Source organism: Sus scrofa, chromosome 14 (assembly GCF_054392235.1).
Source record: "Sus scrofa isolate SSC_HxYL_T2T_F1_AM1 chromosome 14, Sscrofa_HxYL_maternal_Yorkshire_Landrace_v2.0, whole genome shotgun sequence".
Classification (NCBI taxonomy): Eukaryota; Metazoa; Chordata; class Mammalia; order Artiodactyla; family Suidae; genus Sus; species Sus scrofa.
Window position 1 is genome coordinate 50,624,513 of NC_139396.1, and position 23,856 is coordinate 50,648,368.

General features: G+C 46.8%; 2 protein-coding genes across 7 annotated transcripts in view; one reads left to right on the forward strand and one right to left on the reverse strand.

Annotated features, from left to right (window-relative positions):
• TMED2 (transmembrane p24 trafficking protein 2) overlaps window positions 1-23,176 on the reverse strand; it is a 36,986-nt gene extending 13,810 nt beyond the window's left edge. The window contains exons 1-2 of one of the 2 annotated variants that reach the window (XM_084996303.1): window positions 22,146-22,599; window positions 20,719-20,885 (exon numbers count right to left, since the gene is read on the reverse strand). Coding sequence is in view for 1 of the 2 variants with exons in the window: in XM_005670587.4 (XP_005670644.1) it covers window positions 20,867-20,885; window positions 22,245-23,176 (951 nt within the window). In the remaining variant the exon portion in view is untranslated. Of the gene's footprint in view, window positions 1-20,718; window positions 20,886-22,145 lie in introns of those variants that run through there. The other variant, XM_005670587.4, reaches the window with a different exon arrangement.
• Window positions 23,088-23,856, forward strand: part of RILPL1 (Rab interacting lysosomal protein like 1) — a 46,276-nt gene continuing 45,507 nt past the window's right edge. For all 5 annotated transcript variants that reach the window (XR_014827305.1, XM_005670586.4, XM_013982783.3 and 2 more), the window contains exon 1: window positions 23,088-23,648. Coding sequence is in view for 4 of the 5 variants with exons in the window: in XM_005670586.4 (XP_005670643.1) it covers window positions 23,340-23,648 (309 nt within the window). In the remaining variant the exon portion in view is untranslated. The remainder of the gene's footprint in view (window positions 23,649-23,856) is intronic.

A 23,856-nucleotide genomic window follows, 5' to 3' on the forward strand; every position in this document is an offset into this window, starting at 1 on the left:
CAGGCCCTCCCCTAGGGTCACAAAAGATCTCACTCATGATGTGTTAGTTGACACATCAAGTTCATTGAACTGGCCTGATGAGGAGACCTGGGTTGTTACTCCAGTTTTACACATAGTTGTGTAACCTTAATTATGTTCCATCACTCTCTGAACTTAAATTTCCTTATCTGTATAAAGGGGGTGATAGCACATTTTATGCTTATCATGTAAAGTTATCATGAAGATCAGATGATACCATTTATGTGAATAAGCAATGCAAGTTTGAAGGATTATTTCTTCAAAGACTACCAGACAATAGGGGGCAGTAGTGGCCCAATATCCAGTTTCCTGCTCAGGTGTCAATAAACAGATGCAGGTACTGTGAAAGAAGATTCCAGGCTATGACAATGCGTTATCGAACTCAGAGTTCTAGTAATGGTCTCCTGATTCCCCACCTTCCAAACTGTGGCAAAGGCCCTGCTTCTTCTGGCAGGTCAGTTCTGCAGTGTTATCCGGACAGCCATAGCTAGAGGGAGGCTCAGCCTAGAGCCTGCCCTTCCAACTTCACCAACCCATTTATGAGCTTGTATTTTCCTACAGTAAATCTCTTTTTGCATTTAATACCTTCAGAGGTTTCCTATTAAGCTGAATTAAATTGATGAATACAGCCTTTTCAACTTCTCAAGCAACTCAACTCTAGAAAAGTGCCAAGAATAATCCTGGTGTTTTTTTTTCAAGTCTGTTTTTATCTAGGTATTAAAGGTTAATTTTCATTTTCAAAATGATTAACATTCTAACTCCACTGTTCAGGGATTGATTGATTGATTGATTGATTTTAGCTTTTTGTGGCCAAACCTGTGGCATATTGAACAGGCTAGGGGTCAAACTGGAGCTGCAGCTGCCAGCCTACACTGAAGGTCACAGTAACACCAGATCTTTAACCCACTTGAGGAAGGCCAAGGAGCAAACCCGCATCTTCATGGATACTGGTCTGGTTCTTAACCCGCTGACTCACAATGGGAACTCCTATCTTTTCTATTTTAAAAGTGACTGTGCTATTAGGAGTTCCCCTCATGGCTCAGCAGTTAATGAACCCAACTAGGAACCATGAGGATGCAGGTTCAATCCCTGGCCTCGTTCAGTGGGTTAAGGATCTGGCATTGCCAGTGAGTCTTTGATGTAGATCGCAGATGTGACTTGGATTCCGAGTGGCTGTGGCTGTGGTGTAGGCCAGCAGCTGTAGCTCCGATTTGACCCCTAGCCTAGGAACATCCATATACTGTGGGTACAACCCTAAACAAAAAAAAAAGTAACTGTGCTATTTAAATACTGAAGGAGTTCCCTTGGGATGAGGCAGGTTAAGGACCTGGCATTGTCACTGCAGTGGCTTGGGTCACTGCTCTGGCATGGGTTCGATTCCTGGCCCAGGAACTTCCACATGCTGCAGGCATGGCCAAAAAATAAAAGTTGGAAAAAAGACAAAAGTAACTCTAATCATAATACTATCAAATAATCACAATTAACTACCTGGTATGCTTTCTTCTTTGCTCAGGTTTTTCTTTTTAGCATCCTTGTCATAATTACTCATCAGGCATCTTTCAACAATATTTCAGGATCTGAAGACAAATTAATTCAAAGAACTACAGTCTCTCAGGACTTGTCAGGCCACCCACAAAGGTTTTCAACCATGACCACTGTCTAATTCCAAAACATTTCATCCCCCCCAAAAGAAACCCTAACCCATTAGCAGTCATGCCCCATTCCCCATTCTCTTCTGCCCCTGGCAACCATTAATCTACTTTCTGTATCTATTAGTTTGGAGGGAATCATACAATATGTGGCCTTTGTGACATGCTTCTTTCACCTAGCATAATTTCTCAATGTTCTTCCATGTTGTAGCATGCGTCAGTATTCCATTCCTTCCTCCCTCCCTTCCTTTCTTTTCTTTTTTTTTTTTATTTTTTTCTTTTTAGGGCTACACCTGAGGCATATGGAAGTTCCCAGGCTAGGGGTTGAATTGGAGCTACAGTCGCCAGCCACAGCCACAGCGATGTGGGATCTGAAGCGCATCTTCAACCCACACCACAGCTCACAGCAACTCTAGATCCCCAACCCACTGAGTGAGGCCAGGGATCGAACCTGCATCCTCATGGATACTAGTCAGCTTTATTTCCGCTGTGCCACAACAGGAACTCCTTCATCCTTTCTATAGCAAAATAATACTGTATTATGTGAGAAGACCATATTTTGTTTATCCACTCACCTATTCATAGGCACTGGGATGTTTCCACTTTTGGCTGTTATTAGGAATGTTGCTAAGAACAGTCACTACACATTCTTCATTTATTTTTTTTTAATTTTTTTTTGTCTTTTGTCTTTTTTTTAGGGCCACACCTGCATCATATGGAGGTTCCCAGGCTAAGGGTCGAATTGGAGCTGTAGCTACTGGCGTATACCACAACCACAGCAATGCAGAATCTGAGGCGTGTATTCGACCTACACCACAGCTCATGACAATGCCAGATTCTTATCCACTGAGCAAGGCCAGGGATTGAACCTGCAACCTCATGGTTCTAGTCAGATTCGTTTCTGCTGCACCACAATGGGAACTCCTTCATTTATTTTTTTAATGGCCCCACCAGCAGCACATGGAAGTTCCTGGGCCAAGGATACAATTTAAGCAGACCTATGCCACAGCCGTGGCAATGCTGGCTCCTTTAACCTACTGCACTGGACCAGGGATTAAACCCGAACCTGACCTGAGCCGCTGCAGTCTGATTCTTAACCCACCGTATCACAACGGAAACTCCTCAATACACATTCTTGTATGGACATACGTTTCCAATTCTCTTGAGTATACACCTAGCACAGACAAGATAAATTATTTCTTTTTGGAATCAGAAGCTTGACGTGGCAGGGACTAGGATACCAGGTAGAAATTGATGAGGAATTTGTATCAGTTGCATAGTCAGGATTTAAAGAGAATAACAAAGGCTGTTTCCATAGAAAGGCTAGATCAGTTTTCTGCTGTCTGGGATTAACACTCCCCTTTCTTTCCGGTCCCATTGAAGTCTTCTTTAAAATTAGGGAAGAGGGAGTTCCTGTCATGGCTCAGCAGAAATGAATCTGACTAGCATCCGTGAGGATGCAGGTTTGATCCCTGGCCTCGCTCAGTGGGTTAAGGATCTGGTGTTGCCATGAGCTGTGGTGTAGGTCACAGATGCAGCACGGGTCTGGCATTCCTGTGGCTGGGTGTAGGCTGGCGGCTATAGCTCTGATTCAGCTCCTAGCCTGGGAACCTCCACGTGCAGTGGGTGTGACCCTAAAAAGACAAAAAATAAAAAATAGTTTTTTAAATTAGGGAAGAGGGAATCCTGTTGTGGTTCAGCAGGTTAAGAATTTGACTATTATCCATGAGGATGCAGGTTCGATCCTTGGCTTCGCTCAGTGAGTCAAAGATCCAGCGTTGCCGTGAGCTGTGGTTTAGGTCGCAAATGTGGCTCAGATCCTACTTTGCTGTGGCCGTGGTGTAGGCCGACAGCTATAGCTCCAATTCGACCCCTAGTCTGGAACTTCCATATGCTCCAGGTATGGCCCTAATAAGAAAATATTTTATTTTATTTTATTTCATTTATTTTTTGTCTTTTTAGGGCCGCACCCTAGGCATGTGGAGGTTCCCAGGCTAGGGGTCTAATTGGAGCTGTAGATTCTGGCCTCCACCACAGCCACAGCAATGCCAGATCCGAGCTGCATCTGTGACCTACCCCACAGCTCACAGCAATGCCGGATCCTTAACCCACTGAGCGAGGCCAGGGATTGTTCCTGAAACCTCATGGTTCCTAGTCAGATTCGTTTCTGCTGCGCCACGAGGGGAACTCCGAAAAAAAAATGTTAAATAAAATAAATAAATAAAATTAGGGAAGAGTTGGAAGTTCCCCTGCAGTGTAACAGATTAAGGATCTGGTGTTGCCACAGCTGTGATGTAGGCTACAAGTGCAGTATACGTTCAGTCCCTGGCCGGGGCACTACCACATGCCTCGGGTATGGCCAAAAAATTTAAAAATAAATTAGGAAAGAGTAAAGGAGACTGGAGAATTTTTCTATCATCTTTCTCGTTTTTCATTTGTAATTTTAAAATGTTACTTTACTAGAACCTTTTTGTTTTTTGGGTTTTTTTTTTTTTTTTTTTTTTTTTTTTTTGCTTTTTAGGGCCATACCCACAGCATATGAAAGTTCCCAGGCTAGGGGTCAAATCGGAGCTGTAGCCACTGGTCTACACCACAGCCACAGCAATGAGAACAATATTAATATGTAAAAATAATGAAAATTCAAAACAAGTTTAACCACAATATTGCCACCTAATCAAATAAGGCATTCTGGGGGACTCCATGATAGACTTTTGCCCATTTGATCTCAAACCCATCCCAGCCCTCTCTGCTCACCTCTGCATCACCAGGAAGTATGTTTCCCAGGCTCCCTTGCACTCTGCTTCCTGGTAAGTGTGGCTAGTTGCAGGCACTGTTGGAAGACCAGGAGGCAGAGGAAGGAAGAAGCCAGAGCCTTTGTCTCCCTCATTGCTTTGGAAAGCACCTCCGCTAGTGACTGCACGTTCAAGGCTCCAGCTCTTCAGAAGGTCCAGGTTCCAGGAGTTCCCGTCGTGGCTCAGTGGTTAACAAATCCAACTAGGAACCATGAGGTTTTGGGTTCAATCCCTGGCCTTGCTCAGTGGGTTAAGGATCCGGCATTGCCGTGAGCTGTGGTGTAGGTTGCAGATTCGGCTCGGATCCCATGTTGCTGTGGCTGTGGTGTAGGCCGGCGGCTACAGCTCCAATTGGACCCCTAGCCTGGGAACCTCCATATGCCATGGGAGCGGCCTAAGAAATGGCAGAAAGACAAATATATATATAAAATAAATAAATAAATAAAAATAAAGAAGGCCCAGTTTCCACTAGGTGGTCCTGGCTTCTGGGCTCTGATAGTCCTACATCTCTCCTTCATGTCCCTAGTCCTAAGGGGTTAGTGTCTTTCTGCTTTTGTTAACCTATGCATTGTCTCACCATCCTGTCTGCCTTCTCAGCTCTAGAGTGCCTGTTGTGATGGTTTCAAAATATATCCAGGAATTCTGTGATCCTCCCTTCAAAAGGTGGAGCCTAATTCCCCGGACTGGGAGGCAGAATTGACTGGGTGACTCACTTCTGTCTAAGAGAATGTGGCAGATGTGACAGTGTGTGACTTCTGAAGCTAGGCCATAAAAGGAATTGTTGCTTCTACTTTATTCTCTTGACTCACTTCCTCTGGGGGAAGGCACCTGCCATGACAGGAGGACACTCAAGCAACCCCGGGAGACACCTGCATGGAGAGAAACTCAGGCCTCCCATCAACAGCCATGTGAGAGCACCATCTTCGAAGTGGCTCCTCCAGCCCCAATCAAGCCTCCAGATGTGGCCTCTGCCAATACCTTTTTTTTTTTTTTGGCCATGCCTTAAGCATGCAGAAGTTCCAAGGCCAGGGATCAAACCCACACCACAGCAGTAAGAATGCTGGATCCTTAACCCTCTGAGCCACCGGGAAACTCCCATCCCTGCCACAATCTTGACCACAATATCCTCAGAGACCTTGTATCAGAACTGCACAGCCAAAACTGCTCCCGAATTCTGGATCGGCAGAAGGTGTGAAGATAATTATTGTTGTTTTAAGCTGGTTCATTTTTCATCTTTTTTTCTTTTTAGGGCCACACCTGCGGCATATGGAGGTTCCCAGGCTAGGGGTTGAATCAGAGCTGTAGCCGTCAGCCTATGCCATAGCCACAGCAACTCACGATCCGAGCCTCTTCTGCAACTTTTGCCACAGCTTCTGGCCATGCCATAACCTTAACCCATTAAGCAAGGCCAGGGATCCAAGCCACATCCTTAACCCAGTGCACCCACCACCCAATGCACCCACCACCAACAACCACATCCTTAACCCAATGCACCCACCACCGCCAGGGATCAAACCCTCAACCTCATGGTTCCTAGCTGGATCGTTAACCACTGAGCCACAACAGGAATTCCTATGATTCTACTTCTATGAAATGTCCAAAATTGGCAAATCCATAGAGACAAAGAGTAGATTAGTGGTCTCCTTGTGCTGTGGTGGGAGTAGGGAGGAAAGGAGGAGTGGCTGCTAATGAGGCTTCTATTTGGAGCAATGAAAATGGTTCAGGAATACATACTGGTGATGGTTGCAAGTATCTGTAAACATACTAAAAGCCACTGAGGGAGTTCCCACCATGGCTCTGCGGTAAAGAACCCAACTAGTATCCATGAGGACTCGGGTTTGATCCCTGACCTCGATCAGTGGGTTAAGGCTCTGGCACGGCCTCGAGCTGTGGTTGCAGATTCAGCTTGGATCCCAAGTTGCTTTGGCTGTGGCATAGGCCAAAGGCTACAGCTCTGATTTGACCCCTATCCTGGGAACTTCCATGTGATGTGGGTGAGGCCCTAAAAAAAAAAAAAAAGACAAAAAAATAAAAAATTAAAGCCACTGAATTGTACCCTTCAAATGTGTGGATTTTATGGCATATGAACTATATATCCCTAAAGCTGTTTAAAACAAACAAACAAACACATAAGGGAGTTCCCTTTGTGGTTGAGAAGTTAACAAACCTGACTAGGATCCATGAGGATGTTGGTTCAAACCCTGGCCTTGCTCAGTGGGTTAAGGATCCGGCGTTGCCATGAGCTGTGGTGTAGGTTGCAGACTCGGCTTGGATCCCAAGTTTCTGTGGCTGTGGCTTGTGGCCAGCAGCTGCAGCTCTGATTCAACCCCTAGCCTGGGAACCTCCATATGTTGCAGATGCGACCCTAAAATAGCCAAAAACAAAAACAAAAACAAAAACCCAAAGAACAAATAAACAAAGAAGATTTTCAACTGTCCAAGGTGTAGTCCAGAAACAGCCAGGTCAAGGCAAAAAGGACAGTCCAGAAATGCTGTGCCCTTGAGATTTGATCATGTTACAAAGCTGGTCAGGGTTGCATTTTGTTTTTTCCTAGACCCTGTTTCCACCTTGAATATCAAAGTTCATGGCTTTGAGGAAGAGAAGAGCAGTGCCTGACGGCCACTTGCTGGCCTGGCACTCTCAGCTGGCCTTGGTGTTCTCCCATTCAGATAACAATTTCCCAGAACAGCAACATCAGATGAGGCCACTCTGGGACGGTGATGGAATGAGACAAAACATGAACATAGTCCAGGCCACAAAATGACAGAGGTACCCTTCTCTTGGCTAATATGAGTGACAGCTGCTTCTGTACCAATTCCAGCCTTAGCCTGGCTCTAGTCTGTCCTCTGTATAGATGAGTTTTATTAAGAATCCCAGTTCTAGAATCATCCCTGCTTCCTGACAGCATCCACTCTAGAGCAAACTCCCAGATCCGCCCCCCCCTCCTTTTTTTTTTTTTTTTTTTTTTTTTGGCTATACCCACAGCATTTGGAAGTTCCCAGGTCAGGGATCAAATCCAAGCCAGAGATGCAATCTATGCCACAGCTGTAGCATTGCTGGATCCTTAACCCACTGTGCCACATCTCCCAGATCTTTAAACTGTCCCTAGAACCACCCAACCAAAGCCCAAATCTCCTAATAGTGTCTCCCTAACATCCTCTGAGTCTTACTGAGAAGCTCCCTGGCTCCCCAGGGTTCGAGTTCTCCTTGACCTCAACAAGTTATGAGCCCATCAGGCTCAACTACCAGTGTGTTCTTACTGGTCTTTGGCTGGCAATGCAAGATCCTTAACCCAAGTGAGGCCAGTGACTGCTTCCAAATATCCACTTTTTATGTATTTATTTAACACCAAAGCCAGGTAAAAGATAGCACAGAGGTCAACAACATACTCTCTGGTCTTGGACACACCTGGGTTGAACTTCAGCTCAGCCACTTACAGTGTGGCCTGGGGCAAGTTAATTCACCTCTCTGAGCCTTAGTTTCCTCAGTGAGAAAATCCTATCATGCTTCCGCTCAAAAACCCTACAATAGTTCCCAAGCTCATTTGAAATCAAATCCATATGTTCATCCTTCCCTTGGGCCCTATATGATCTGGCCCCATTCTCCTCTCTGACAGTCTGTTCTCACACTTCCTTTCTGAGCTCCACTCAAGCCTTTTGGACCCCCAGCTGGGCCTCCACCACACCAGGCACATACCTGATGTGGGGGCTCTGCTCTTTCTGTCCCTTCTGCCTGAGACAGTCTCCCTCAAGTTGCCTTGAGCCTCATGCTCTCACTTTACCCAGGCTTCTGTGGCAACGTCACTTCCTGAAGGAAAAGGCCACCAATTCCATCCCCCTCTAAATAAGCCAGTGGTTCTCAAACACGGGTGAGTAGCAGAATCACCCAGGGACATTTGTACAATGACAGGGGCCCAGGTCTATTCCTCTTCATCACTGCAGGTGGGAGCATAAAATGACACAACCACTTTGGAAAGCAGTTTGGCGATTAAACATCCACTGCCTGTGCAACACAGGCATTTCACTTCTAGGTATTTGCCCTAAAGAAAGGAATGTTTGTCCATGCAGATAATTGCATGCAAATGTATTTGAACTAGGCAAAAACTGGAAATGACCCAAATGTGCATCCACTGGTGAGTGGATAAACACACTGGCGTAGCCATACAGTACGGTGTTACTCAGCAAGAAAAAGGAATATGCTATTTATACACACAGCAATTTAAATGAATCTCTTTTTTTTCTTTTTATGGCTGCACCTGCAGCCTATGGAAGTTCCCAGGCTAGGGGTTGAATTGAAGCTGCAGATGCTGACCTATGCCACAGCCACAGCCACACCAGATCTGAGAAGCATCTGCGACCTACACCACACCATGTGGCAATGCCAGATCCTTAACCCAAGTGAGGCCAGGATCAAACTCACATCCTTATGGACACTAGGCTGGGTTTTTAACCCTCTGAGCCACAGCACTCTTTTAAATGAAACTTAAAAATCATTATTCTGGGAGTTCCCGTTGTGGCACAGTGGTTAACAAAGCCGACTAGGAACCATGAGGTTGCGGTTCGATCCATGGCCTTGCTCAGTGGATTAAGGATCCGGTGTTGCCATGGGCTGTGGTGTAGGCTGGCGGCTGTAGCTCTGATTCGATCCCTAGCCTGGGAACCTCCCTCCATATGCTGCGGGAGCGGCCCTAGAAAAGGCAAAAAGACAAAAAAAAAAAAAAAAAAAAAAAAAAAAAAGCTGGACCCCAAAAAAGGCCACTCAATTTATCTCCTGTTTTAGATGATTTTGAGGAAAGTTGCTGTTGACATCCTTTTCTTGTTTCTGTTGGATATAAACCTAGAAGTAGAATTGCTGGGTCACCGGGAAGCTCTATGTTTAGATTCAGTGGCTAGTGCCCGTTTCCCAAAGTGATTTAACAATTACACCCCTAACAGCACTGTATGAGGGTTCCAACCTTGGTAAGATTGGAAAACTGGGGGGAAAAAGGCTCATGTGGTTAAAATACAGAGAATAAAGAAGGACTAGATCCTGTCCCACCTCAACCCCCTAAAAGCAATGGAAATCATGGAAAGTTTTGGGGAGGTTGTTTGGTTTTTTGGCTGCCCGTGCAGTATGCAGATGTTCCCAGACCAGGGATTGAACCCTCACCACAGCAGCAACCTGAGCCACAGCAGTGACAATGCTGGATCCTTAATCACTAAGCCACCAGGGAACTCCATGGAAAAGATTTAAGCCAGAAAATGGTATAGGGAGGAGTTCCTATTGTGGCTCAGTGGTTAACAAATCCAACTAGGAACTATGAGGTTTCAGGTTCGATCCCTGGTCTCGCTCAGTGGGCTAAGGATCCAGTATTGCTGTGAGCTGTGGTATATAGGTCACAGATGCGGCTCGGATCCCACATTGCTGTGGGCCAGCAGCTACAGCTCCGATTAGACCCCTAGCCTGAGAACCTCAATATGCCGCAGGTGCAGCCCTAGAAAAAGACACACACACACACACACACACACACACACACACACACACACACACACAAAAGAAGAAGAAAGAAAGAAAGACAGACACATGCTCCTGCATGTTCATTGCAGCACTATTCACAATAGCCAAGACATGGAAACAACCCAAATGTCCATCAACAGATGCTTGGATTAGGAAGATGTGGTATATATGCACAATGGAATACTACTCAGCCATAAAAAAGAGCAAGATAATGCCATTTGCAGCAACATGGATGGAACTAGAGACTCTCATACTGAATGAAGTCAGTCAGAAAGAAAAAGACAAATACCATATGATATCACTTATATCTGAGATCTAATATATGGCACAAATGAACCTTTCCACAGAAAAGAAAATCATGGACTTGGAGAAGAGACTTATGGTTGCCAAGGGAAAGGGGGAGAGAGTGCGATGGATTGGGAACTTGGGGTTAATAGATGCAAACTATTACCTTTGGAATGGATAAGCAATGAGATCCTACTGTGTGGCACTGAGACCTATGTCTAGTCACTTGTGACGGAGCATGATAATGTGAGAAAAAAGAATGTATACATGCATGTGTAACTGGGTCGCCTTGCTGTACAGTAGTAAATTGACAGAACACTATAAATCAGCTATAATGAAAAAAATAGAAATCTTTATTTTAAAAAAATAAAATTGGAGTTCCCGTCGTGGCTCAGTAGTTAATGAATCCGACCAGGAACCATGAGGTTGCAGGTTCGATCCCTGGCCTCGCTCAGTGGGTTAAGGATCCGGTGTTGCCGTGAGCTGTTGGTGTAGGTTGCAGATGCGGCTCGGATCCCACGTTGCTGTGGCTCTGGTGTAGGCCAGCAGCTACAGCTCTGATTAGACTCCTAGCCTGGGAACCTCCATATGCCACAGGAGTGGCCACAGAAAAGGCAAAAAGACAAAAAAAAAAAATAGTCCAAACCAGGAAATAGCATAAATGTCTATCAAGGGATAAATAATCAGGTAAATGACAGTACATCCATAAGACAGAAAACTATACAATCATTTAGAAGAATGAGGCAGGGGTTATCTCTTAAAAAAGAAAACAGAACAAGGTAGATGTATCTATGCTGAGCTGGAAAGATGATTACAGGGTAATGTTAAGTGAAAAAAGCAGATTGCACAGTAACATGTATGTCACGCTTCCATTTAAAAAATAAATGTGTGTTTAAGTATAGATGCACATGCTCGGGAAAAAAAAAAAATTGTAAAGAACATGGATTAAACTGTCAACAGTAGTTACCTGAGGGTGGAAGCGGGATGGGAGGAATCCTACTAAATAATTTTTTTTCTTTTTGCTTTTTTGGGCCACACCCATAGCATATGGAAGTTCCCAGGCTAAGGTTGAATGGGAGCTGTAGCTGCCGGCTTACACAACAGCCACAGCAAAGCGGGATCGGAAGCGAGTCTGCAACCTACACCACAGCTCATGGCAACACTGGATCCTTAACCCACTGTGTGAGGCCAGGAATGGAACCCATGTCCTCATGGATACTAGTTGGGTTCATTACCGCTGAACCACGACAGGAACTCCTAAATAAGTAATCTTTTCAATTAATTGTTTTTCTTTTGTGGCCACCCCATGGCATGTGGAGGTTCCGGGCTAGGGATCAGATCCGAACCGCAGTTTTAAACTACACTGAAGCTGTGACCTACACCACAGCTGCAGCAACACCCAATCCTTTAACCTGCTGTGCAGGGGATTGAACCTGAAACCTAGCACTGCCGATCCCATTACACTGCAGCAGGAACTCCTACATATGAAATTTTGTAAGTGGTCAGATTATAGGAATGGCAGACCCAGATCTGTTCGTCCTACTTGTACCTTCCCCAACCCCCACCGGGGCTAAGTGCCTTGCTCCGCAGCATGAACAGCATCAGCCACTGTTCCCATGGATATAGACACGTGTGGAGTGCTGGGGTCACCTTGGCTCCTAACAATTCTGATGGTCCCAGAACACCACTGGGGCAAAGCGTACAGCCACCTCAGCGCCCAGGACCACCCAAACCAGTGGGGCTCTGCCTGGAGATGGGGGAGGTGCATATTCCAGGGGAGGACTGATGAGAGACATAAAGGAGCAGGCAGATAAATTGCTTACCCTCCCCCCATGTCTCCCCCCTCACACCCCTGCACCATCTTTCCAATATCCCTGTCCATGCTCTTGGACAGTTCTGAGATGCAGTGGTTTCACACATTCTCCCCAGAGACATCCCCTTAGATTAAGCAGCCAGGTAAGTGTTTTGCTAAACTAGGCCAACTTAGTAGATATTCCACCTTGAATTTACTCCCCTCTTCCTCATTTATCTCCTTCCCTGACTCTTGCTTCCCTGGTATTATATCCTCCAGGAAAGCATTAGCTCATAAGGTTTTAGATTTGGGGGGGAGGGGGTGTTGGGAGGGTTATTTATTCTTTGTTTTTGCTTTTTTGGCAACACCTGAAGCAAATGGAAGTTCCTGGGCCAGAGATTGAATCCGAGCCACATTTGTGGTAACACTGGATCTTTAACCCACTGCAATGGGCCAGGGATGGAACCAATACCATAGAGACAAGCAAGCTCATTAACCCACTGCACCAGAGTGGGAACTCCAGCTTCTAAGCTTCTTAAGGAACTCATACAAAGGCAATGAGCGATATATATTTTTTTACTTTTAAAATATTTTTCTTAAAAATTTTTTTCTTAACTATTCCCTCTAACTAAGAGCCCAACTATTTAAATGGATAAGACCCTCAAAGCAGAGAGGCACTACCAAATTAATGTAACTGCAATGGAAAATCTACACAGACCCAGCATTTACAAGTAACCTCTCTTCAGGTGGACATTGAAATTCAGAGAGCGTGCCCAATGCACTTTAAAGAATCTTGTTGCTAAGGTTTGATCTTCCTGTTTTCCAAGATGGGTTTTGGGAGCCTGATCATATCTTCCATACAATGTCCTTGAGTTGGGGGAAGGGGTGACTATTAAGTAGAATCACTGCAGAACAGACTTAGTCTCATGTGGCATTTCTGGCATTTAAAGATGCAACCATGACATCAAAACTGTTCATAACTATCTCAAGCTTGTCAAATTAAAGGAAGAGGAGGAGCGTGGGAGAGGAGGGCAGTAAGGAAAAGAAATGAGAATCCAGACTGGCAACAACGGGAAGCCAAGGTTGTCATGGGTAGAAGGGGGGTGTGAGGCTATTTCAGGTTGTCAGCCCTTGGGATCCAGCCCAAGGGTCAGGGCAAGTAAATAAGAAGACTATTCAGATTCTTAAAAAACAGAAGTCGTCATAAAATAGTCTCTCAGTCAGCTTGGGCTGCTATAAAAAAACAAAAAACAAAAAGAACAGGAGTTCCCACTGGGGTGCAGCAGGTTAAGGATACAGTCTTGTCTTTGTGGCGGCATGGGTTTGATCCCCGGCCTGGATGAGTGGGTTAAAGGATCATGTAGGTCGCTGCTGCTGCTCAGATCTAGTCCCTGGCCTGGGAACTTCCACATGCAGTGAGTGCAGCCATAACAAAAACAAAACCAAACAAACAAAAAATCACAGACATGCAGATATCAGCAAACGCTACAGCGGAAATCATACTGCAATATGTAAATGTGTCAAATTGACACGTTGTATACCTTAAACTTACACAATGCTGTTATGGCTTTTGTGTGTGTGTCTGTGTATGTGTGTATATGTCTTTTTAGGGCCACACCTGCGGCATATGAAGGTTCCCAGGTTAGGGGTCAAATCTGAGCTGCAGCTGTTGGCCCGACAGCAAAGCGAGATCCAAGCCATGTCTGCGACCTACACCATAGCTCAAGTAGGTTAACCTTAACCCACTGAGCAAAGTCAGGGATCTAACCTGAATCCTCATGGATACAAGTCGGGTTCATTACCACTGAGCCACAGTGGGAACTCCAGGATTAGGATTTTAGCGTATGAATTTGAGGGGCACAGACATCCGGACTATTAGACAGTCTGTGGCAGCAGCACAGGGAAGCTACACTCCAGTGCCCCAAAGTTCCCTCTCGAGTCCTAGTGAGGTTTCTCAGGCCCTGGTGGCCTGATTTTCCAGGAAGCAGTAACTTCTTCTTCCACACAATCACTGCTTCTCTCTGCCACGTGCCCAGCAGAGAGCCACTGGCTCAGCTCTTCCTCCTTCCTTGAACTACAGGCAGTCCCTTTTGCCCACTCCAGGCACCCACTCGTCCCTTCCCCCACTCCAGATTTTCTATTCCAGTTGGTTGCATCAAATTTCTCTTCCTCCACCCATGCCTGAAGCACGACTCATGGTCACCCCAGGAAAGCTAATATTTTTGCCATGCCTTCAAGCTCATAGTCTGTTTTAATTATTTTTCTTTTTACGGCTGCACCTGTGGCATATGAAAGTTCCTGGGCAAGGGATCGAATGAGAGGTGCAGCTGGGGCCTACGCCACAGCCACGGCAACATGGGATCCAAGCCTCATCTTCGACGTACACCACAGCTTGTGGCAACACTGAACCACACCTCCTAATATTACATAAGGAGTGAAAATAGTATAATGAAGTTCCGTGTACCCAGTCCAGTTGTGACTCTGCTGATACAGTGTCTATGAGGACTCTAGTTTGATCCCTGGCCTTGCTCAGTGGGTTAAGGATCTGGCATTGCTGTGGAGTAGGCCAGCAGCTGCAGCTCTGATTCAACCCCTAGCCTGGGAACTTCCATATGCTGCAGGGGTGGCCAAAAAAGGAAAAAAAGAGAGAGAGAGAGACTAAGGGACATATCAACCAACTGCAATCAGAGCTGCAGCTGCCAGCCTGTGCCACAGCTCACAGCAATGCCGGATATATAACCCACTGAGCAAAGCCCAGGATCAAGCCTACATCCTTAAAGATGAGACAATGTTGGGTTCTTAATCCACTGAGCCACACTGGGACCTCCAAATTTTAAAAAATAGTTTTTACTGAAAATTTTCTAACTTTATAATAAGGTTGGGGGGGGAAATGGTATAATGAAGTTCCCTATACTCATCACTCAGGTTCAACAATTATTAGCAAAAAGACCAGTCTTCATTTCATCCATAGTCCTAATCATTCCACCTTCCCAGTGTGTTATTTTAAAGCAATTCACAGACATTACATAATTTTATTCATAAGTATTTCAGCAAGCCCATAGTCTTTATTTTTTAATTTTTTATTTTTTTATTTGTCTTTTTAGGGCTGGACCCACAGCATATGGAGGTTCCCAGGCTAGGAGTCAAATCAGAGCTGTAGCCACTGGCCTACACCAGAGCCACAGCAATGTGGGATCCGAGCCGTGTCTGCGACCTATACCACAGCTCACAGCAATTCTGTATCCTTAACCCACTGTGGAAAGCCAGGGATTGAACCTGTGTCCTCATGGATGCTAGTCAGATTTGTTTCCTCTGAGCTACATCGGGAACTCCCCATAGTCTTTAAATAGTTTTTCTGTGTTACCAAAAGGGGAATTTGAGTGCTGTGTGTGGAATGGATGGAGAAAGAGGCCCTCAAGTGGAAGAGTGGATGTGACCTTTAATCCCCTTTCTATTATTTCCCAACAATTCAGCTCTGGCCCAAATTTGCATGTCCTCCTCAAAAAGTCATGCATTGTAACCTGCTCAGCATCTGAAATCCCTTCCTAAGCTTGGTCTGTCCATCCCAATGTGATGCTTGGTGAAAGCAGAGTTTCACTCCTTCTACGAAAAGAAGAAAAAGTTCAGCTTTTTTTAAGCTGAAAAAGTTAAACTTTGCTTCCCCTGATCCCAGAGCATGGACTGTGACCCAAGCTCAGCCATTTGGATGCATTCACCAGGGATTTGAGTTTGGAACAGATAAACCATGTTCCATAGGCCTAAAAGAATAGCAGGGTGGCTAGTGCTTGGAGAGCAATGTGTTTAGATGTGAGATGAAGATGGAGAGGTGGACACGGACGAGACTATGTAAGTCACATCAGTCATGGGAGGGACTTTGGGCGTATCATAACTTGGCATTGAAAACCAGCATGATAAAATGCCATGTTTTTATCAAGTCTACTGGCTGCTGTGTAGAAGACATTAGAAGGAAGAAGAGATGAAGCAGACAACTCAGAAGCCTACTGTAGCCTTCCGTTTAATATTAAGTGGGGCTAGGATGGTAATAGGGAGGTGAAGAAAAGTGGAAGAATTTGAGAGATAATTTGGAGGTAGAATTGATGGGACTTGGTTGCCCTTATTTCTAATTCCTCTAATAGCTCCTCACACCACAGTCAGACAACAGCATTTTTTTGTTTTTTTCTTTTTTTAGAGCTGCACCTGCAGCATATGGAAGTTTCTAGGCTAGGGGTTGGAGCTGCAACTGCAGGTCTACACCACAGCCAGAGCAACACCGGATCCGAGCTGCCTGTACAAACTACGCCGTGGCTTGTTAACACTGTGTCCTTAACCCACTGATCAAGGCCAGGGGTCAAACCTTCAAACCTGCATCCTCACAGACACTATGTTGGGTTCGTTTTTTTTGTTTGTTTGTTTGTTTTTGCTTTTTAGGGCCACACCTGCAGCATATGGAAGTTCTCAGGCTAGGGGTTGAATCAGAGCTACAGCAGCCACCCTATAGCCAGATCCGAGCCGTGCCTGTGACCTACACCACAGCTCATGGCAATGCCAGATCCTTAATCCACTGAATGAGGCCAGAGATCGAACTCTCATCTTCATAGATCCTAGTCAGATTCGTCAGCTGTTGAGCCACGAAGGGAACTCCCACTAAGTCGGGTTCTTAACCCACTAAGCCAATGGGAACTCCAAGACAACAGACTCCAGAATAGGCAGATGCATAGATGGAAAGCAGGTTGATTCCAAGATGTCCTTGTTCTGAATGAATTGCTTCATTGGTAACAGTACCAGCAAATGTAATAGTAACAACAACAACAATAATATGGATAGCAATAGCTAACATTAATGTAGCTCGTACTATGTGCCAGCCTCTGATCAAAACACTTAACATGTTTTTGGATTTTTTTTTTTTTTTTTGGTCTTTTCTAGGGCCGCACCTGCAGCATATGGAGGTTCCCAGGCTAGGAGTCTAATCAGAGCTGTAGCCGCCTGCCTACAACAGAGCCACAGCAACTCGGGATCCGAGCCGCATCTGCAATCTACACCACAGCTCACGGAAATGCCAGATCCTTAACCCACCGAGGGAGGCCGGGGATTGAACCTGCCACCTCATGGTTCCTTGTCGGATTCGTTAACCACTGAGCCACAATGGGAACTCCAACATGTTTTAACTCATTTAATCTCCACAAAAATCCAGGAGGAAAGTATCACTGGGATCATTCCCATTTTACAAATGACGAAAGTGAGACAGAACAATTCAACGACTTGCCAAAGATCACATAATACACCTACTACGTCAAACACTAACTTGGCCCTACAGTCAATTTCTGGTTCTCTCTCCAACTTCCTTCCCCACTGCTCCCCAGCTTGCCCCATCCAATCCAGTTTCAGTGTGCTGATTCCCATACAAACCAAGCTGATTCTTCCCCTGGGGTTTTCACACACAGCCTGTGGTCTTCTCTTGTTCCCTCACTATGGAATGATTCCATTTATTCCAAATGTCCAGAATAGGCAGATGCATAGGTGGGAAGCAGGTTGGTGGCTGCAGGGGAGCCCCACCTGACACACAGAAGGTACATTACAGCTGTGAGCTCCCTGGCTGGATAAAGCCCTTTTCCCTTTTCTTTCCTACCCTCTTCCGGAGCCTGGTTCATATCCCAAAACAAGGAGTTCTGTGAGGAGAATATGTTCCTATGAAGCGATCTGAAGAAAAGTAGTGGGTTTTTTGTTGTTGTTGGTTTTTTGTTTTGAAAAGTAGTGTTTTTACCACAGGCAAAACAGAGAAGGTGAAAACAACCCAAAAGTCCATCGATAGATGAATAAACAAAATGTGGTTCATCCACACAATAGGATATGATTCAACCATATAAAAGAATGAAGTGCTGGCACCTGCTACAACATGGATGAACCTTAAAAACATGATATAAAGATTACTGTTGTGGCTCAGTGGATTACGAACCCAACTAGTATCCATGAGGATACATGTTCAATCCCTGGCCTTGCTCAGTGGGTTGAGGATCCAGCTTTGTGACAAGCTGCAGCATAAGCCTGCAGCCGCAGCTCCAGTTCCAATTCAACCCCTAGCCTGGGAACTTCCATGTGCCCTGGGTTCAGCCATAAAAAACAACCAAACAAAAATTGATGAGACAAATGATATTTTGAACACTGGATATTTGATATGAAGAAATTATTAACTTTTCCAAAAGTGAGAATGATACTGTGGATTTATAGTTTCAGTGTGCTTTAGGAGTACATATCAAGATATTTGTCAGTGAGAAAATATGGTGTCTGCTACTCCTTTTTTGCAAATGAATTGTGCTAACACACCTGGTTAATGTGACACATCAATTTCTCTTTCTTTCTTTACTTTTCTTTCTTTCTTTTTTTTTTTGTTTTTTGCTCTTTAGGCCCACACCTAAAAAGTTCCCAAGCTAGGGGTGAAATCAGAACTATAGCCGCTGGCCTATACCACAGCCACAGCAATGCGGGATTCCAGCCGCATCTGCAATCTACACCACAGCTCATGGCAACGTCGGATCCTTAACCCACTGAGCAAGGCCAGGGATCAAACCTCATGGATACTAGTCAGATTCGTTAACCACTGAACCATGATGGGAACTCCCTGTGACATGCTAATTTCTTGATTCTCCTCCCCTTTCTCAATCCTCTCTTGTTCTCTTTGAAATTATTTTTAGTTTTACTTGTTTACTCTCTCCCACAAGAGCTGTGATCCTGTCTCTCTCTCTTTTTTGGCCATGCCCCCAGCATGTGGAAGTTTCGAGGCCAGGAATCAAACCTGCGTCACAGCACTGACAACACTGGATCCTTAACCACTAGCCATCACGGAATTCCTCCTGTCTCATATATCACCATAGCCCATAGTTTAGCAGAGAGGCTGGTAATATATTAAGAGCTAAGTAGTTATTGAATGAATGAATGTTGATGTAGGTTTTATCACATCAACTGCTCTAGTCCTGAGTTCCAGGTCCCCATTTCCACCTGTCACTTGGATATCTACACCCAAACCAGGTATCTCCTCCAGGTTTCTTTGATCATCATCATCATCTAACTCTTCTATACAATGTTGTGTGGCCAGCACATATGTTGACTTGTTAAATAATCACAATTACCCTCTGTGAACCCATTATACAGTGGGCAAAGCTGAGGCCCCAAGGGGTCATGGGACTTGCCTAAGGTCACACACCAGGTCAGTGACCACACCAAGGTCGGAACACAGAAAGATTTGGAAGCTTAACCACGAGGATCAACTGTCTCTCCCCACTTTTCTCAAGATTGTGAATGTTATCCTAAGCACCCAGGCTTAGCATTTGGTTGTCACCTTGGAACGCCTGCCTCCCCTTTCCTTCCCTAATGTCATTTCCACCCCCTCTACTCTCTCATTTTTTTCCTGCCCTGGTCCCAAGGCTTAGGCTGCAGGCTGGTGCTGTGGCTCCTCCACTCTCGCCCCCTCTGAGCAGACTCTCAGTAAGTCTTTGCTGACTTTAGGGCAAAGCTGTCCCAATCTGGGCCTTTGTTTTTTATTAGTTTGCCATGGGCACCCACCATGTTCAGCTCCATCCCTCCCAGCCTTGGGACCTTAGGTAAGTTATTCAACTTCCAGTAGCGGGGTTGAATGGTACCAGCCCTCCTGACACCCACCTCCCATAACATAACAAAAAAGCTACCCTCACATCCTAATTCCTGGAATTTCTCAATGTGATTGTGTCTTTTTTTTTCTTTTTTCTTTTTTTTTTTTTTTTTTTGCCCGGGGCGTGGTCAGGGCACACCTTCAGCATAGGGAAACTCCCAGCCTAGGGGTCAAATCGGAGCTGCAGCTGCCAGCTTATACCACAGCCAACACTATGGGATCCGAGCCACTTCTGTGACCTACACTGTAGTTTAAAGAAACACCAAATCCTTAACCCACTGAGCAAGGTCAGGGATGGAACCCACATCCTCATGGATACTACTTCATGTCCTTAACCTACTGAGCTACAACAGGAAATCCTTGATCTTATTTTTAAAAGTGTCTATACAGTTATGATTAAGGATCTTGAGATGAGATCATTCTGGATTGTGTGAGTGGGTTCTACATCTAATGACAAGTACTTTTATAAGAGATACGCAGAAGACAGAGGCATAGAACACCATGTGAAGACCAAAGGCAGAGACTGGAATCACAACAGCCACAAGCTAAGGAAGCAGACAAAGGCAGAGACTGGAATCACAACAGCCACAAGCTAAGGAAGCCCAGAAGCTGGAAGAAGTGAGGAAGGACCCTCTGCTAGGACTATCAGAGGGCGTGCAGCCCTGCCAACACCTTCATTCAGATTTCTGGCATCCAGAACCGTCAGAGAATGCTTCTATTGTTTCAAGTCAGCAAGTCTGTGGCAATGTGCAGTAGCTACAGGAAATGAATGCCCTTCCCTGCTCCTCACTGTCCTTGATTTAGGATGGGGATAATCATAGGTCCACGTTTTTGAGTTGCTCTGCACAGATCTGACCCCGGTTTTATTATTATTTTTTTACTTTTTATTTATTTATTTTTCTTGCTTCACCCACGGCAGGCAGAAATTCCCAGGCCAGGAATCAAACCTGCACCATGGCAGTGACCCGAGCCACTGCAGTGATAATGCTGGATTCTTAACCTGATAGGCCACCAGGGAACTCCTAACCCCATTTCAGCACTTACCAGCTGCCTGGCCTCCGGGGTGAGTGATTTGACTTCTCTGTACCTCACTTTCCTCTTTTGTAAAGTAGGGATAATAATACCTCTTAGGATGCTGGATGGTAGCAGTTCTCAAATTTTTGCTCTCAGGGACCCTTTTCCGAGGGCACTCTTAAAAACCACTGAAGACCCTAAAAAGATTTTGTTAGATATGTTATATCTATTGATCTCTATTGTAAACTAGAAATTTAAACTGACAGTTCTTAAAAATATTGACTTATTTAAAACAGACACATAACATATTAACATGAATATTTTTAATAAAAAGTAATTATGCTCCGGAGTTCCCGTCGTGGTGCAGTGATTAACGAATCCGACTAGGAACCATGAGGTTGGGGGTTCAATCCCTGGCCTTGCTCAGTGGGGTAACGATCTGGCATTGCCATGAGCTGTGGTGTAGGTCGCAGACTCGGCTCGGATCCCGTGTTGCTGTGGCTCTGGAGTAGGCTGGCAGCTACAGCTCCAATTAGACCCCTAGCCTGGGAACTTCCATATGCCACGGGAGCGGCCCAAGAAATGGCAAGAAGACAAAAAAAAAAAAAAAAAAAAATCAATTATGCTCCAAAACAAAAAGGTACCGAGGACTATAGCTGTGACATTGGTTCCTACTTTTGCATGTCTCTTTAATGTCTAGTTCCTTATTAGAGATCTGGATCTTCAAATCTCCATCTGCATATTCAGTCTATCATGATAGGCTGTGTAGTGTTAAGAATATGAAGAACATCTAGGCTCTCACTGATACATAGCTAGCAAAAGGGACCTCAAAGAGACTCTGGGTAGTGGGGAACCCCAGTGGTCCTTAGGCCACTTTTGAAAAGCCATGGAGTAAATGAGGAAATATTTATAATAGACCTAGAATAACATCTGGCACATGGTAAACACTATATATTTTTAAACTAAATATGAAGCAAATGCTCAGTGCATTTTAATTACTTAATTTATTAATTTTTTGCTTTTTAGGGCTGCACCTGCGGGGTATGGAAATTCCCAGGCCAGGGGTAGAATGGGAGCTGCAGCTGCCAGCCTACACCAGGGCAATGTGGAATCCCACCCCTGTCTGCGACCTACACCACGGCTCACAGCAATACCTGATCTTTAACCCACTCTCAGTACATTTTAAACTTTGAAAGTCTTCAGTTTTAATCCACATGTATCAGGTTGGGGTGGATTTTATAGCTACAAAGACATTAAAGGTTTTTTTTTTTTTTTTTCCTGCCTTCAAGGAGCTCACAATCTGATGGGGGAGGCTACCTGTAACTACGTTAAAACTCACTGTGCTAAGAGCAGTTTTATGGGAGTAGGCAGCAGGCTGTGTGGATGCAAAAGCAGGTCCCTAATTACCCATGCGTGAGGGTGCGAAGGGTGGGGTTGTGGGTTCAGGGAAGGCTCACCTGGGCGGGGATGGGTGGTCTGATGGACTAGCGGATTTAGCCAGGTCAAAAGAAAGAGGGCTCGGGACAAGAAAGCTGAAATCCAAACCCCGGCCTCACCTTCTCTGTGAAGTGGTGTTTATGTCATAAGGAGCCACTAATGGACGTGGCCCGGCAGGCAGCGTAGCCCGGCGGCTCAGGGACCAGAGGACCGCACCACTCTTCTGCCCTTCTCCCGGGCGCCTCTCCTGGAGCACAGGGCCTGGCGTCGCCAGGTCTGCCTGGTGACCAGGTCGGTGAGGCGGGTCCTCGACTCCCCACCCCATAGTCCACCTCCGGAACCCTCCTTTTCTCTCCAAAGCTGGGGCTGCCCGCTGACGCTGTGAATCGTCCAGAGACCGGCGACCCCCATCCCCACCGCCTCCACTCCCTCTCCTCCGGGCTAGTTTGACCCCTCCAGGCGGGAGTGGGAAAGGAGGAGCCAGGACCGGGCCCGAGGAGGGGGTGGCGCCTCCGGACACGCTGGGGGATCCGGCTGCAGGCGGGAAGGAAGGTCCCGCGGGTGGAGCTGGGGGTCCGGGGGGGCGGGGGGCTGCGGAGTCGGCGGGTGGGGGTGCGGTGCCCGTGGGGGCCCCAGGGCGCCCTCGGGCGGCGGAAGCTGGGCGCGCCCCTCTCCAGGCCGGGATCAGGGCGGGGCGCGTGGCATCCCTGCGGGGGGAGCCGGTCACCCAGCGTCGCCGCGGACAAAGTTTCCCGGAGGAGCCGCGGCCGCCCTTCCTTTCCAGGCCCCGGGCGTGTGGGCGAGCTTCGGGCGAGGACTGTTTCCGAGGGCAGTGGGGGCCCCCTCTCCAGCTAGACCCCGCGCCTCCATTGCGCCCAACTCGGATTCCCAACTTGGGAGGCGCCGCGGGCCTGCGCACGCGCGCGCTTTCCTCGCCTCCGTCTCCTCCTCCTTCTCCCCCCACTGGGGAGCAGGCTCTGGGCCGAGCGGGGCGCGGAGACCCGCACCCGGCGCGCTGACCTCTGGCTCCCGGCCGGTCGCCTCCGCCCATGCCGACGCCCGCCGCCCGCCCGGTGCGCCCTCGCCGGAGGACCAGCTAAGCGCGGGCCGGCGGCGGCAGAGGGAGGTGGGCCCGGCCCGGCGCTGCCCTCGACAGCGGCAAGTTTGGGAGTTGCACTAGTTTGCGGGGTGAGGGAGAGGCCGGGCGGGGGGCCATGGAGGAGGACCGGGGGTCGGCGCTAGCAGCCGAGTCAGCGCTGGAGAAGAATGTGGCGGAGCTGACCGTCATGGACGTGTACGACATCGCGTCGCTCGTGGGCCACGAGTTCGAGCGGGTCATCGACCAGCACGGCTGCGAGGCCATCGCGCGCCTCATGCCCAAGGTCGTGCGCGTCCTGGAGATCCTGGAGGTGCTGGTCAGCCGCCACCACGTCGCACCAGAGCTGGACGAGCTGCGCCTCGAGCTGGATCGTCTGCGCCTGGAGAGGATGGACCGCATCGAGAAGGAGCGCAAGCACCAGAAGGTGGGCAGTAGCCTCAGTCTGCCCATCCGGGCAATGGAGCAGCTGGGACCTAGGGGCCCTTTCGTATAGGACAACTGTAGGTGACACTTATGTGTACACAGAGAATAGGCAACAGGGATAGGGATGGAGGCCCCGGCCCTCTTTTGCCCAGTCTAGGGGACCTGGCATATACCACCCCCAGAGATTAAGGGTAGTTCTTTGGAGTCAG